General features: G+C 40.7%; 1 protein-coding gene across 12 annotated transcripts in view; it reads right to left on the bottom strand.

The window, feature by feature from the left end:
- Positions 1-17249, bottom strand: part of C6H3orf14 (chromosome 6 C3orf14 homolog) — a 78948-nt gene that overhangs the window by 50468 nt on the left and 11231 nt on the right. For 11 of the 12 annotated variants that reach the window (XM_050957553.1, XM_050957561.1, XM_050957552.1 and 8 more), the window contains exons 4-6: positions 16097-16171; positions 8185-8267; positions 1410-1484 (exon numbers count right to left, since the gene is read on the bottom strand). In XM_050957553.1, coding sequence (XP_050813510.1) covers positions 1410-1484; positions 8185-8267; positions 16097-16171 — 233 coding nt within the window. Of the gene's footprint in view, positions 1-1409; positions 1485-8184; positions 8268-10514; positions 12864-16096; positions 16172-17249 lie in introns of those variants that run through there. The other variant, XM_050957564.1, reaches the window with a different exon arrangement.

Below are 17249 nucleotides of genomic sequence, written 5' to 3'. Positions count from 1 at the left end.
GTGTCTTATAATGAGACAGAAAACAAGAGTTCTGGACAGGTGTCTGAAATAAACTGACAATTATTTTTAATGTCGTGAAAGTAAGATTCATATGCTAAGCTGCACTTTTGATGGCTTCAGCTGTGCCCTGCCCACTTTAGAATTATGGGGTGAAATCCTGGCCCAAATGATGTCCTAAACACTGCGTAATAACTTCAGAGAGCTACCAGTCTGGCATGTAGAGGATGCAAACCTACTTACCACAAATACAACAATATCAGCTGCTTCAGGGCATAAAACTGATCCGTGAACTGATGAGAGTTAGGAAGAACCTTGCTCCATGGGAAAACTATTCCCTAGTTTGCCCCTGCAGGATTCTTGCACCTCATTCTGAAGCATCTGATATTGGCCAATATCAGAGACAAGTCCACTGGTTTTCATAGCATCTATACTTCTAACCACTTTCATTGCCCACCGCTGAGCAGGGGTGGATTTAGAGTTAGTGGGGGCCACATGCGCAGCTTCATTTTTGGGTGCCCCCACTTGGGACCCAGCCAAGAAAAAGAAAGCCAGACCTCTGTCCACCCCAAGCGGGGGTCCAGACCTGGGCACGGGCTGCGGGGCAGCAGCCGGGACCATAGGCGTGGGAACTGGGGGTGTGGGCAGGGTTGCTGACAGAATTTCTGGCCCCCTGGGCAAGGTGAGGGGGGGCTGGCCCCCAGAAGGGGGCAGAAGGAGCAGGGCTAAGGGCTAATCCTTCAGCGCTAGCCAGCCCGGAGAAGCAGGCAGAGACCCACATGGCAGCAGTCACCTGAGCGCCCTGCTGCCTCTGCACGCTGATCCCTGGTTGCTGGGTCCTTGCAAAGCAGGGGACCTGCGATTCCCCATTAGCTGCCGCAGCCGCGCTGCAGCCCTCGTGGCCGGGATCAGGCACCTCCCTGTCTCCCCAGGAGCCTGGGTGGTTCTGTGCTCCTAACAATATGTTTTAACATAAGTGGCGCGGGGTGGCAGTGAAGCCCAGCATAAAACATGGGGGTGCTGTGGCATGCCCCACAACCTGTTCCCATGCCTATGTTTTGGGGCTCTCTGTCACTGGGGACCTCAGGCCATGGCATGTTTTGGGGTAAATCTGCTCCTGCCACTGAGTCCTATTTCTGCTTTAATGTTTTAGAGATAGGGTGACCAGAACCCAATAGTATTCTGGGTAAAACAGCTGATGGATTTACACAATGGTATTTTCAATCTTATTTCTTATGCATCCTAGTATTTGCCTTACATTGATCAGAGCTGTTCATTGAGCTGTCCATGGCTAGAGCTTTTCCTTGTGTGATTACAGTCAGTTTAGTTACTAATATTTTACAAAGAAAAACACAATTGTTGGCAAAACCCAACATGGACATAAGTAATTTGTTATTCCCAGTGTGTATTACCTTGCATTTGTCAATGCTGCCCACTCGCCTGGCTTGGTTAGGGCTCTCCCAAGTTCCTCAGAGGCTTCTCTGGTCCTGGTAAATTTAAATAATTTAGGGTCAGCTGCCAATTTTCATCCCCTATATTGAACAACACTGGCCCCTATATTGAACAACAGATTCCTGAGGTATGCCCGTTAGCCTTTTGCAATATTGAAATTGACCATTTATTCTCACACTTTGTTTTCACATAGCCAGTTTCTGATCCATGACAGTGCTTTGCCGCACTCCCCATGAGTCCTTATCTAACGCTTTCCTTCCATTTCCCCCTTTATCTCGTTTTCCCTTTCAGATCTCATTTTGTGACACCTGCTCCACACTCACCTGCACTGCCTACCGACAGATCAGACACATATCTGTCTCCCCCTCCCCCATACCACACACCCCTCTGCCCTCCCACAGAACACATGGACGTCTACTCCCTGGCACTGGCCAAGCTCTGAGGCTGACGTGAGAACCTAGGCACTGGCCTAGCAAGATGGGACGGCAGTATATTTTAAAGGCAGGGAGGAAGGGAAGGGAGGACTATAGAGCTGTGTATGTGGGGACTGTATAAGTTCTCCAAGTGCTGTGGGAGAGCTGCCTTTTTGACATTGTTGCATCAGACTGGCTGTGCAGAACAGATACTGTAAAGAAAAGGCTGCAGGGCTACCAGTGTGTTTGTCTAGGACTTCTGCAAAGGTGCTAATTTACTAGAGTACGTGTTCTCATTAACAACTCCAATTCTAGGGGCCCAGCGCCAATAATCTCATTTTTTGTTATCTTCACCATTGTGTATATTTTTGCCAGTTCTGGGGGTATGGGCTTTAGCATAAGTTGGAGGGACTCAGTAACTGACTGATGGAGGTTTCTATGGCAGTGGGGACCAGGCTGGCCTCTTTAACCATTCATTTCCAGATGTTCTAACAGCTGGTGTGCTGTGGATTCTGTTTTGGTAAAGACAGTAACAGTGGGTGGCATAGTTCCATAGAGATTAAGGCCAGAAGGGACCATTAGATCATCTAGTCCAACCTGTCTATCGCAGGCCATTGAATTTCACCCAGCGTCCCTGCACACAGATCAATGCTTCTCTCAATCCCTTATACCTTTCCATGTTCTCAGACTCTCAATTCTAGGCATCCCTACACATCCTAGTCCCCTACTCCTCCTTCGGCTCCCGTTCCTAGTCCTCTGTACACATCCTCGTCCTGTCTTCCCCACAATGCCTGGTTCCAAGTAGCACAGCATCAGGCCACCTACTCCCCTAGCCCCAGTCTACATGCCTCCCCATCAGCACCTCCTCCCCATTTCATCCTGTCTTCCCTGTGCATAATCTATGCCTGGTGTCAGGAGTGGGTTGATTCAGAGCTGAAACCATTTCAAAGTAATTGCAAACCTTACCCTGCACACACAGGAAAGCAGCTCTGGACAAGCATCGCCTAGACGGTAGTCACTAGTAGCAAAGAGAGATAAAACACTGCCGCTTGAAAACTATACACGGATACTCTGTGAGCAGAGCATTTCTCAACTCTGACTTCATGCACAGAGAACCAGAGCAGGGGCTTTCTTCAGCCTGGGCCAAGCCCACCCCAGCAAACCACATTTATGTTTTCTTTAGCCTATGAAGCAGGGTGGAGACAGGAATCAATACACCAGGTCTAGTGCAAGCAGGATCATTTCCCCAGCTCTTCCTGATCCCTTGGATTAGACAACCATTTTCTTTTTCCCTGCCAAGCCCCTCCCCAGCATTCTACTGGCCATTTACAACCCGGCTTTAATGATCTCATAGTTAACTCACTTGCTGCCTGCCTTAGTGTGGAACATCGCAAGCTATTTTAATGTTTTCGTTATTAGCCTAAAGCTTTGTAATTTTGTCACTAACGGAAGCTACTAAAAACCACATCTCCTCAGCAAGGCGAACAAAACAAATCTGTAGTTTCTAGGCCAAGCCACTTTGGAAATATTGGGAGCCAAAGAAAATTAGAACATTTTCCAAAAGTGAACTTCAGGCAAATTTTCAAAACACTGTGCCTTTAAAACTTCTGTTCAGCTCCTAATTTGACTTCCTGGGAACATTCTACCCTCAGATGCAGCATACGATATTTCAGGAAAATCCGTTCCTTTTTGGGGAGGCTGGAGCTCTTACCACTTCTTTTATTAATCCCAAATTTCAGAGATGTGGCTTGACTGTGTTAGGCCCTGATCCTGTGAAAACTTCACACGGTTTATGAACTGTGAATGGCTGACTCCAGGGGGATTACTCACAGTGTGTAAAATTAAGCACATGCATAAGTGTTTGCAGGATTGGTTCCTGAGCCAATAACAGAAAGTGTAGTAAGGGTAGCTACTGTTCTCTGATACTAACCTTCCTGGAAAGCATTTATTAAGATAGCAGATGCCACTTTGAGTGATACAAAAGTAATTGATTGGCCCTATTCCCAATCACTGAATGAAGATACGGAGAGAGTGGCAGGTATTTCTAAAATCTGCTTGGATTTAACCTTTTAAAGAAGATTATCATCATATATAATTTTGCTAATAGCCCAATTGGTGATTAGCGTCTCAGTGCACACGTAGCAAAAAGATAGAGCTTGCCCCAAAGAGCTCACAGGCTAGTTCTGAGATGGAATATGAGGAGGCAAACGGGAGTGGAATGAGATAATAGTCAAGGAAGCAAGTTTTCATACAGGAAGCTGTGGTCTCACCATCTTTGTGTGTGTGTGGGTAGATGGATAGAGTAGAATCAATTGGATTAATGAGAAATCCCAAAAGTGATGTGCTCCTAGTGGATACAGGTGTGCGTGTGTGTGTATATATATTACAATAGTGTGGCCATTGTGTATGTCCACAAAAATAAAAACAACAATGTCCACACTATTGTAACATTGGAGGTCTACCTAGGAAACAAGCCCACTGAAAAGAAAATCCTAGTTTTGATAGGTCAGATAAATCAATCCATCTCTGGTCTGAAGAACTAATGACTTAAGTTATGACATCTTCATATATCAACAGAAATTGGTATTTGGGTAGCTCATACAAGAGGCTGTGGGTGCTTTGCACGAGCACAACCACAGAAAGGGTTAAAGACTTAGGTCCAGATCCTCAAAGCTGTTAAGGCTCAGTGGAACTTAAAACAACGGAAGTTCAAAGCCTACCCACCTGAGGATCTGGGCCTTTGTAACCCACAACATTGTGCTCAGTCAGTGATATTTCATGGGTTAACTGCAGGCAGATTTTGGCCTTAAAGCATGCAGGTATTTTAAATTCACAGAGAGCACCTGGGATCCTTTATAATAATTTCTCCAAAATCCCACTAACTGTCATGTATTCTATTTCCTTCCCTGCTGGTGCCCCTTGCCAAGATATTCTGCATAAATAGAAGCTTTCTAATTTATAATCAGCCTCCTCCTCCTGATTCATTATATTAATGATTTGGGATGTCACCAAGATTGGATTGTGGCATCACTGAATGAATCCAGCAGGAGAAAGCTGATTATAAAGGAAGAAAAGCACAAATATACTCAAAACACCTTGGCAATCAGAAACGAAGGGAAAGGAAACATGAAGAACACAACAATGTAGAGCAGCAGTGGCTCTTTAAATCATTATAAATGCACTTGAGAGATGACAGAGAAAAACTGTGACAGACTTCATTCAGACTTCATTCAGTTTGTATGGATTAGGTCTCTCACATTATTGTGGGCATTTATTTCCAGGGAAGCACAATGACAAGCTAATCTATTGTTTCCTTTGAATTATCGTTGCTATTAAGTGATCACAAATATACAAAGATTTCTTTAGTTTGCTTTATTTATTTTTTTTTGGCATAGAGTTTGTTTCTGGCCCAGAACATTTTACCTTCCTTTGAAATATAAACATTCCCCTATTTGTTCCATAGTTTAGACCTTCAATGAGCCTGCTCTGTCTCATTTCAAAGCTTCAGAAAAATGAAGATGTAATGCTCCTTTTATAGCATCTTGGCTTTGGGCTTTCTTAAGCCTCATGTGTCTAATTTAGAGCAATTCCATCTTCTCAGATAACCAGTTGCTTCTGTTGTAAGAAAAGTCTTTGAGCAGAGGCAAAACCACATTTTTTTGTGGCCAAAGCAAGGGGAAGCATGCAGTTTGGATAGCAATTTAAACAAAGCTGCAGGCATGCAATTCACTTAGGCAAATTAGCCACCAGCATCTATTATAGCACAACAGTCAAAGAGCTTTGAATGAAGCTATGGGGAATATATACACACTAATAATTGCAGATATAGAAATATAAGCCTGAAAACAAAAACTGTTTTGTGACACAGCTGGGTGTATTTGACAGGTACTCATTGACTGTGGGCTTAAGCTATAAACTGACCAAAGAAACAGTGATTTATTTAAAGGAGAATAAAAATTATTTTTATTAATTTACAATGTATTTACAAAACAATCTTATGAAATCTGGCTGAGCTTGTATTTCTTTCAAGAGCATGATGTAAGTAAACTTCTTGGTATTCAGAAGCCTTTCAAAGAGGGGCCTTTGGTAAGTGATATGATTAGGAATCAGGGGAAAGAACAAACCCAGTCATATTTAAGATCATCATTATTCTTGGGTGAAAAGATATGGAAGAGGATGATTAAATTCATTACTATTACATATGTAATACAGATCAGTGACAAACTCCTGTGATGTGGATCTCACAAAAAACAACCAGAATATATGCCCTGGGTGCAGGTCACAGCAGTCTCTTGAGCTTTTTTTGCATTGTTTTTGAACGAGTAACAAATTCTCAATTTAAATGGTACTACATACTCCAAAGACAAAAACCTCACACTGCAGGAGGATCCAAAAAGGAATTGTTCTTGCATCTGTCTCTTCCATAAAGGCATTTTAAAAATCTATATCCATATTTTGCTGGTAAGATGATACCTTAGATAATCAAATACTTGATTGTGTCATTGTTGTGAAACAAAAATGTGAATCCATAGGTCACCTCCACTTCAGGTTTGGCAGAATATGGGATTTCTCAGCAATAAACTTCTGAAATTCTGATCTCCTTACAGCTGTTTAACTCTTTCATTCCAGTGTCAAATGAGAACTCAGGAGAAGGATTATTATTTTAAACAAGCTATTTTTTTTTGCAGTTGGTCTCTTGTATATGTATTCACTGGGTCAAACTCAGCACTGCTCTGCACTTCAAACAACCCCCATTAAATCAGGGGGATTGCCATACTGGTCTTTTGGAACCAGCATAGCCCCTTCCTACAGTAAGCTATACATCTGATGTAGCACAAGAATACACAAAAGTAATCACTGTGCCATGAGGATCACTCCTTACTGCAACTTTAAAAACACGTTTTCCATGGATCTGGTCTTTAGATGACCTAAGACATATTTATGAAATTTCTTCGCTCTATTTAAAAAGGTGTAATACCTTTAAATCTTCAGCGGATTCCTGAAGCTAAGAATTATCTTGTATCTTAGCTGTATAAGAACTAAATTATTAAAATAAAATGAATATTTGAAAAACTTGTGTTTTTAAGGGCTACATTTTCAGAAGCAACCTCTAAGATTACACTCAATTTCAGAGTCAGATTTTAAAATATTGTTTAATGCACAGAAGTTCAAACTGAGCATTTTGACAGCTAACTACTTGAATTGTATGCACAAAAGGGGTGTGTGTGTGTGTGTGTGTGAGAGAGAGAGAGAGAGAGAGACTGCAGCCTCCAGTGTAGAATCTAGCTCAAAGCCTCTATGACAATATGGTCTTGAATATAAACAACTGTGGATACCATACAAAGGTGGAAATGCAACTAAAATTAATAAAACTCTTATTTTATAAATATCTTATAGGAAAACAACAAAAGGCTTGAGAAAGTATTCAAGAATAAGGAATTTCTCATCCCAAAGACATACCTAACTCCACTGCCTTCCCCGTGATCAAGGTGTACAGCTAAGGAAATGTGGTGGTGGAGGTGACGACATAAGTATGAATCAGGCTGTGTTCTTAGGTTAGTACAAGGGTTACTCATCAGCTCATAAACTTAACAAATAAGGTGATTCAGTATTCCTTCTTATGAGACACACAAGCGCTAATCCACACACAGTAAAGTCATTTGTTTTCCCCACTGCTTTTCTCAATTAAGAATCTATTTCAGCCAGGATCTTGTCATGGACTATATGGCTTAAGTTGCAGTACCAGCAGTAAAAGGACAAGAAGGGAGAACCTGAAAGAACAGCATGTAGAGCAGCATGTGCTCAGTAAAAAAGCACATAAGAACTGAAAGGAAACTACATAGGTTAATTAAAAAAAAAAAAAAGATGATGGGGCAGGGTCAGAGATGTGACTGACTACTTGGAATCATATGTTCCAAATAATGACCATGGCTCAGGACAGCATCCCTATTTAGGACCATATTTAAGCATAGACTTAAACCCCACTGGAGTCAGTAAGACTTAAGCACATGCTTAAAGTTAAGCACACATTCAAGTGCTGGCTTGAATCAGGGCCAATATACACAGCAACTTAAGGCACACAGGACCAACAGTAACCCTACCAATATATTAAGGTGGCTGACAAGGTCTATTAAGTGCTGCATGAGCGACAGCATGATTGCCCTCAGTGCTGACAATAGCCCTTGAGCTCTGCGATCAAGCGAAGGGGGGAGAATCACCCCTATTTGTTCATCTCAGATGCCCTGCGGTTTGCCTCTCTGCCCCATTTCCTTCATTGTTCCACAAGGTCCACGTAAAATCTCTGTTTGTGCTAATCTCTTACCACATTGGGTTACAGCGGTGCAGGCAGTGACATGGCCTCTTTTGCCTTCTCAGTTCAGGATGCTTTCCTCTGGTTCTTGTTCTCTGAAATCATCCACTCAATGTGCAGCGGCAGTCAAAAAAGCAAACAGAATGTTGGGAATCATTAAGAAAGGGATCGATAATAAGACAGAAAATATCATATTGCCTCTATATAAATCCATGGTTCGCCCACACTTTGAATACTGCGTGCAGATGTGGTCACCCCATCTCAAACAAGATATACTGGAATTGGAAAAGATTCAGAAAAGGGCAACAAAACTGATTAGGGGTATAGAACGGCTTCCGTATGAGGAGAGATTAATAAGACTGGGACTTTTCAGCTTGGAAAAGAGATGACTAAGGGGGGATATGATAGAAGTCTATAAAATCATGACTGGTATAGAGAAAGTAAATAAGGAAGTGTTATTTACTCCTTCTCATAATTCAAGAACAAGGGGCCACCAAATGAAATGAAGAGGTAATAGGTTTAAAACAAACACAAGAAAGTATTTTTTCATGCAATGCCCTGTCATCCTCTGGAACTCCTTGCCAGAGGATGTTGTGAAGGCCAATACTATAATGAGGTTCAAAAGGGAGCTAGATATATTCATGGAGGATAGGTTCATCAATGGCTATTAGCCAGGATGGGCAGGGATGGAGTCCCTAGCCTCTGTTTGCCAAAAGCTGGGATTGGGTGACAGGGCATGGATCACTTGATGATAACCTGTCTGTTCATTCCTTTTGGGGCATCTGCCATTGGTCACTGTCAGAGGACGGGATGCTGGGCTAGATGAACCGTTGATCTGACCCAGTATGTCCGTTCTTATGCATTTTCCTACATTGGATAGATATATTTCCTTATGCACTAGAGTAGCTGTACTTCTGCTGCTTCCAAGGCCATACACTTTGAACAATATAGAATTTCAATTTCCTAAGTCTCTGAAGGGAGGATAAGTTTAGCATCATCAGTATTGTTTTCAATTTAAGCTTCAACATTCTGCACACTATAAAATCCTTACTGAATTACAATCCAAAAGACCTAGTATGGTTTAATTGATTGAAATTAACTAAAAGAAATGGATGTTAAAATATCTGGAGCTGTTCACTACCAAAGTCAGACACCTTAAGTCTGGGAATGTGATATTTTCCCTGAATCAACATTTCACAATTTCATCATGTGTTTAGTTGTCATTTTTCAGATTAATTGAAACAGAAATAAATTTCACTGTGGTTGAATATTCCTTCATTATTTTCAAATCTCAGGGAGAGATTTTCAAAAGTACAAATGGGAGGTAGGAACTTAAATTCCATTCTTTTTCATTGGGAGCTTCTAAGAGGGCCTCTGAGGGTACGTGTACACAGCAAAACCTACAGCTAGCTGGTGCCAGGTGACTTGGACTCATGGGGTTCAGACTGCAGGGCTGTTTAACTGCTATGTAGCCTCTGGAGACCCTCCCACTTTGCATGGTCTTGAGTCCAGGCTCCATCCTGAGTCCAGCAGTGGAACAGCCCTGCTGCCTGAGCCCCACAAACCCAGGTCGGCTGGCACAGGCCAGACATGGATGTCTAGTTTCTGAGTAGACATACTCTGGGAATTCCTATCAGCTTGGGCCTTGTAGGCAAGATAGGCAGGGGAAAGGCTTACTTTGTGAATCCTGCTGGATCTTATGCAGGAGCTTGCTGAACAGCTTGGTGGCATCAGGACTTAAGGTAGATTTGTGCCTGAGGACCAAATGGAACTTCAGCACCCAAGGAATTTAGGCACCTACTGGGTGGGGCAGCAGCTGACCACAAGTTTTAAGGATCTCAATTTTCAAGTTGGGCACATGCAATTAGTTATCTAAATGCCTTTGTGGATGTTGCCCTGAAAGTCTGTGGCAGAGCAGGGAATTGAATCCAGGTCTCTTGCTAGTGAGCTAACCACTGACTCATCCTTCCTCTTTGGGAACCCAACTTCCTTTGTGCCTTTCAAAAAGCTCCCCTTTGAAGTATAAAAATTGTTCCTTTTCTATCACTCCTGCATCTGGCTGGATTTATAATTTCAGAGCTCCAGAACTAAAAATCTGCGCACACTCCTGTTAAATCAACAGTATGGCTGAGAATCACTTTATAAGCTTATAGAACAAAATATTACCAATTTGTCTTTGTGACAGAACAATGAGTAGGAATAAAATTGCAACAGTCTCTATGCTAGTTTTTTTTAAGCTTTCTGCTTCAAAGATGAAAGCCTAATTTGATATTTTTGTAGTTATATAACAGTTCTAATATTTTGTGACATTTTGTATTGTGACACTATAGATGGAATTGTCATCGGACTGACACCCTTTACTATTTATTCCTTAATTACAACTGTTAACAGCACTGCAGAGAAGCGTGCTAATCTGCCATCACATATTATGAAAACAACGTTATTGTTACAAACACCAACACCCACTCAACAGGATATTTCTAACATGGCAGTTTCTGTAAAAACGTATCAGTTTAATGGACACTTAAATAGAAAAAGTTTCATATAAACTTTGAACATGTAAAATCATTTTAAAGTGCAGCTGGGGGGGGATTTTTTCTTTTTTTTGGTGCATCTTTGAGTGATTTAACTTCAGCAAACTAAGGGCCTGATCTAGCGGAAAATAGCTTCTGCAGGTGCTGGCCCTTGCAAACTGTTCAGACTTCCTGTGGTCTCCAGCTGGAGAGGCTGCTCCCTATTCTGAGGGTCAATGAATTCCTCACTAAGAGTTAGTCAGCACTGGATAATTAAATCCTATTTGATTAATTAAATTCACATAATGCTCTAGGTGCACAATTCGGAAGTTGAACCTTCCTTATGGAGCAGTGTAAAGAGCTGTGATACTTGTGTAGAGGTTGGTCAGGGAGTATAAGAAAGGTGCTGTTAGATCATCCATCCATAACACAAAAATCAGATATAGCGACAAGGTTACCGCCAGACACAGACACACCCCCTAACAGCAAATAAGGGAGTGAGGCCTCATCATTCCTAATTGTTCCTGGTAATTAATTTGGTTAGCCTATAGCTGACTGGAGTGGTTTGCATAGCCCAATTTCATATAACCATGTACATGAATTCTTCTTGCACTATGGAAATAGTAACCACCCTTTATTGAAATTGGTTTCTATTGATCTTCTTGACTCGAGTCCCAAATCTGGAAGAATCCACTCCCCTCCACCCCAAAGTCCACCATCCTTCCTTGCTATGGAAGAGTGAAAAACCACAAAGACCTCTAAGTCATTTACTTGAAAGGATTTCTCTCTAAATTAGGTGTTCAATATATGCAAACACTAGAAAGCAATGGACGGTGGCTCCCAGGCACACTAATTTACCAAGGGGTTGGCCTCAGACTGTAAGCTATCTGGGGCAGGGACTGTCTTTTTGTTCTGTTTGTACAGCACCTAGCACAGTAGGGTTCTGGTCCATGACAAAGGCTCCTAGGCACTTAAGAGAATACAAATAATTAACAATGTGCAAAAAAACCACTGGCTGGCCTTCCATGCTTGTAGCCAGAGGCTGAGTAACCGTCCTTGATCTGCGATAGAAAGCAAGCTCTTCACCTTCTTATTCCAGTATCTGTGATCTTTGGGCGCTCAGCTGGGCTGGCTTTCTGTCTGGTTCGTCCCCACCTCCCTTGGCCTTATCCATAAGTTGTGTCTCCGGATTACATTAACAAAATGAAAGCAACACAAAGCAATGGCTTAAAACTACAAAGGAAACATGGCCAAAATATAATACTGATGTTTGTTACTTCAATGTCTGTAAAATGAACTTCATGGCTGGATTCTACCCAAATTCACATTGGCATCAGCTTTCGCAAACCAGGCACAGAACCTAATATGGGAAGTGAGCCAGGGAAAGAGGGTGCAGCAGTGGTTAATGGAACAGAAATTGCAATTGCTTATGGATGAGACCAACACAGCCCCTTCCCCACCCCTCGAAAAAAAATCAGTGTCACTGACATGATCAGGGAAAACAGGGGACATACAAACTAAATATGTGCCCTTTACCACTGCGCTTATATAAAGGATCCCAGCCATAAACTAAAGCTTCTCCCACAACCTGGTGTAAATTGCCTGCTCTTCCCAGAGTAAATCCCTCCTGTGGCCAAGGAGGTTCAAGAAAATAAAAGGTAGATTTATATACAACATTCTTAAAAATACAAAAGTGAAAGATTATATGTAACCTAAAACTCTTGTCATCTTAAAGAGGCAATTGTACTGGTGGGCTTCCATATACCAATGTTTTTAATTTCTGATCTTATAAAGTCATTTTCAAAAAAGGATTGTTCCTCCCACCAGGAGAAATGTTACCCTGAGCCTCCTTGAGCTGGCAGACTATAGTTTAGCTGAACTCTTCCACACAGATACAACTGGAAAAAACCCATCAAACATGATTAATTTTCATATACATACACTGAAATTGAAATTTAGTGGCCTGACACACTGTTGTCTGGATGGGATTATTTTGCCCATTGAAGTCAAATGGTAGTCTGTTTTGTTTTCTCTTTATCTTTGTGCAGCTCCTTCTGGGTGACTTATGTTATACTTTGTAGATTTCTTTTTCTTAAAACCAACAGGCATTTGTGCTCTTCCTAAAAGGAACTGCTCCCACTTAGGAATAGATTCTTCTACCGATGCCCAATAGAGAGTCTAAGAAAGATATGATGCAACAATAAGCAATTTAACTTTGCTTCACAATTTAATCTATTTACCAATTTATCACAAAACAATACACACATACAATGTGTTATTAAAGCTAGCCTTATCTGTGAAGCAATTCAAAAAAGACCAAATTATTTGGATACCAAATTTCCAATCCCTCACTTAAACAATGTAACAGAAGTTGGCAGGATTTCACCTTCTAGAGTAAGTTATGCAGTGACTGAATGTGCCCTCTTGTGGTGGATAATATATTAGAAAGAGAACCCATCATAATGGTAGTATTCATGTTCATGGAATTGTACTCATGTTTCTGTAAAACAAACACATTTTCTCAAGGCTAAATATTAACATTATAATTCTAGTTTAGCAGGATTCTGAGATAAAAATAAAATTGTTGTTTAATGCTATCACCAGACAAGTAGTGCATTAATTTGAGGTTGTCTGAAAAATATTTGCGAGCTAAATTTTGCCATGAATAAATCCCCGATAATGTAATTGGTTCCAGTACTTAGCTGGTTGTGCAGTTTTCTTTCTTGAGCTATCTTGTGGTCTAAGAAACAAAGTGGTAGCCAGAAGTGCCTGATTTCTAGCTACAGCTCTGACATGCACTTGTTCTAGGGTCTTGGGTAAGAGGTTTAACTTCTGTGTCTCAGTTTTTCCAACTAAAGAATAGAGATAACATTCCCCATTTTCACAGGAGCATTTTGAGCATATATTTGTTAATGCTTATGGATTAAATCATTAATTTTATGGATGAAATCATACAATTTATACTACAGGCCATAAAAATACTTTAGTTAAGAGTTGGAGACAAAGGTCCAGATTTAGCAAACAATGTACTTAACTTAAAGCACACTCTTAAATGCTTTGTTCAACAGGGGCCAATATATTTACATGGAGATTGCTTTTTTAGCAAAATATTTGTATAGATTTTGTACACATATATTTAGGCTTTTTTAAAAAAAGAAAAAATCCATTTTTATTTACTTAAATATTTTAGTGCACATACGTGATACATCATAAATCTCTCCTTTGGAAGTGCTGGACTATTGGGTAACTATTTTGGTTCATGTGTGTAACTCATATGCACAATATCTATACATCGTTAATAAAATATGTATTTACGCAATAGATCTTCTTTGAAATTTTGTGTGTAATCACATGAATCTGTACTTGGACTGCTAAATTAAGGAGCCATTATAATCAACTGTGAAAATCACATCTGATATACATATGTATTAAGGCCATGTGTTAAATATCCTTTGAAAGTTTTATTGGAAGGAATGTGGACAGTCTATTTTGTATATGAAAGATATTTTCCTTTCATGCTATTTAGTGCCCTCTCCTTAAAAATATAAGATTAAATATGTGAAATTTTCCCTTGAAATAGTAACACCACTCTCCCATAACTCTCACTATTGAGTGGGGAGGATGAAGGCAAAAGTCAACACTGTTTCTATCAATAATCGCTAAGAATTATCTGACTTTTGTCCAGTTTATCCACACTGTAAAGATCTACACCAGATTTTTTTTAATCTGTACTATTTTGTGTAATTGCTACCAGATTTGTTCTGCAGAATTTACTATGCAATGGTATGTAATTCTTCACAGTGATTGAACCAGAACTGGAAATGTCAAAACTCTCTAGCGTATGGGACTTCACAGGGGCAGCTCCAGGCCCCAGCATGCCAAGTGCGTGCTTGGGGCAGCAAGCCGTGGGGGGTGCTCTGCCGGTGCTGCGAGGGTGGCAGGCAGGTTGCCTTCGGCGGCATGCCTGCGGAGGGTCCGCTGGTCCCGTGGCTTTGGAGGTCCGCTGAAGCCGTGGGACCAGCGGACCCTCCGCAGGCAAGCCGCTGAAGGCAGCCTGCCTGCCATGCTTGGGGCGGCAAAATGCCTAGAGCCGCCCCTGGGACTTCAGGCCTAATACAGACAGATGCTGCTAAAACAGAGCTGAGACAGTACAGTCCATGCGTAAGTGATAACTGTTTTAAATTATTAAGGACTAAAACTCTATTTGCAGCACACAAACAGGCATTTATGACTTATGTAATAAATATATCCCAGGGATAAATTTAGACCTGGTCCTGCAAACACTTAACTTTAGAACATGCATAGTCCTAGTGAACTCCATGGAATTACCCATGTGTGTAAGTGTTTGCAGGATCATACCACAGACTCAGCTTAAATAACTTAGTCCCATTTCTTCACTTTTAAGTAATTTGTCAGCTATCAGAATTAACTTTGTTTGCAAGTTGCAACTTAAAATATATTTTAAACTTTAATGCTATTTACTATTTCATTAATATAATCAACTCATTTTAAACAGCTTCATTTCCTGAGTTAACTGTAGTATACAGTACCTAAATTTATATTTTGCGTCTGATTTTTATTTTGGTGGATGAGGGGAAGATAGGTGATATTTAGTACCCAACAAATCCAAAAAAGTGAATGCATCACATCCCTATTTATTTTAAAGTGATATGACCATTAAAATAGCATGCTGTCACATCTGTCACTGTAACAGAAATTTTTAAAGTATATTTTGATACAATTTTTTTCATCTACTAAATACTCAGGACTTCAGGATATTAACTGAATGATGGCAATCACTATAATCAGGCCCCATGTATTTCACCATGGCAGAGTTCACCCTTTTCTGTAGACTTGTGTTCCAGAACCTCAATTTTAATTTAAAAAAAAATTGCTTCAAGCTATTCTGGTTGGAAAGAAAATCTTGAAAATGTGAACTAACTGTGACTGCAACAGTGATATCTTCACATGTTCCCAACCACCCTTACACAATAGCTCTGACAGGTGTGAACTTCCCCATTCATCTTCATGGGCTGTTGACTCAAACATGAAGATGACAATCTATGGTGTACTTAAAACTGAAAATGTAAGGACAAAAAAGGTAAGTTGAATTTAATATTGAAAAACACTATAAAGGCTGCTGTGATTCTTACATTTTTCATATTTAAATTAAATAAAAAGCTCCAGTCAAAAAAATATCTGAATCTGCTAGAGAATTTCCCCCTGGCTACTGCAGAATCTAGGGACCTTAGCCCAGAATTTAGGTTCAGCCTACTGCACAGTACACAGGCCCTTGGCTATACCAGTCAATTTCAAAATCAATTATTTTTACTTTATAAATATGCTTCAGAAAAAAAGGGAACTATTTTGTACCCAGCAAGGGAAAGGATGGAGTTTATTTCAGGACTTACTTCAAGCTTAGCAATATCAGGATGTGGCTGTAGATGTACTCTTGCTTGCAGCCTCTTCTCTGCTGCTTCTATATCCTGTTTAAAATAAGTGTTTGACAAGTTACAGGTGACATTAACAGGCAATATATATTTAACTGCCTTTTAAGTGAACTTATTTCTCCTAAAAAGCACTGGATTTGATATCCCTGGAACTGAAATCTTCTGTTTAGCTATAGATCCTGCAGCCTCTTATTTTTGACAATAACACTAATATATTGGACGCTTTGCTGAACTTTCTTGCATTTCCTGGCTGTAAGAATTGTTTTCTTTGCCAGAAGTGTTCTGATAGACGGCACCTACTACATATTTAATCTCTCCATACACAAAGGTAATTTATAGTTAGACTATGTTCCTCATGACAATACAGGAAAAAAAAGGAGAGTGGTATTCACTATGCTATGTAGATGAACCAAAGCATGTATTCTATCTACTGTAGCTTTAAAGTAACTAAGCAAATTGTGTTCAAAATCTTGTCTTCCCCAAGACAAAGATGACTTGCTAATATGCATGCATAACATGTGCACAAAAATGTAGAGATGCAGCAAGCTGTTCACCAGACATTCAAACTCAGATGAGAACACACCTCCCTTAGCTTTCTTAAAAAATCTGCACATGGGCTTCCACTTGCCCAGTAGACATGTGTTGGGTTCACAGAGGCCTAGACTCAATTTGAAAAGACTCTTAAATTGTAACCCTTTCTTGCGGGCTTAGTTCCACAGCCAAGCACTGAAGAGATTGAGTGCAGGGCTTTTGGGCAGACGAAGAAATGGAAAGGGGCGTGGGAGATGGGTGTGAAGGAGACAAAGCAGAACAGGAGGGTGGGGAGAGAAGCATAGCAGATGGCAGAGTTGGGAGCAGAAAGCAGGTGCGAAGAGTACAGCATAAAAAATAAATGAGTGAGGAAATTCCCCAAAGGGACTTCCCAAAGATACACCGCCACTGCTGCTCAGAACAGTGAGATCCTGAAGGAGCAGGTCTACAGGAGAACTCAAACACAATTACTCATATTGAGTAGTAGCCAATTGGAATACTTGTGTACGTGCTACTCAACATGAGTAAGGGTTGCAAAATCTGGCCCAATATTAGTGCAGAGCATGTTTAAAAGAAACTAATA

Source organism: Gopherus flavomarginatus, chromosome 6 (genome assembly GCF_025201925.1).
Source record: "Gopherus flavomarginatus isolate rGopFla2 chromosome 6, rGopFla2.mat.asm, whole genome shotgun sequence".
Taxonomy (NCBI): Eukaryota; Metazoa; Chordata; order Testudines; family Testudinidae; genus Gopherus; species Gopherus flavomarginatus.
The sequence above is the reverse complement of the archived record's forward strand: the minus strand, read 5'-3'. Positions and strand labels throughout refer to the sequence as shown.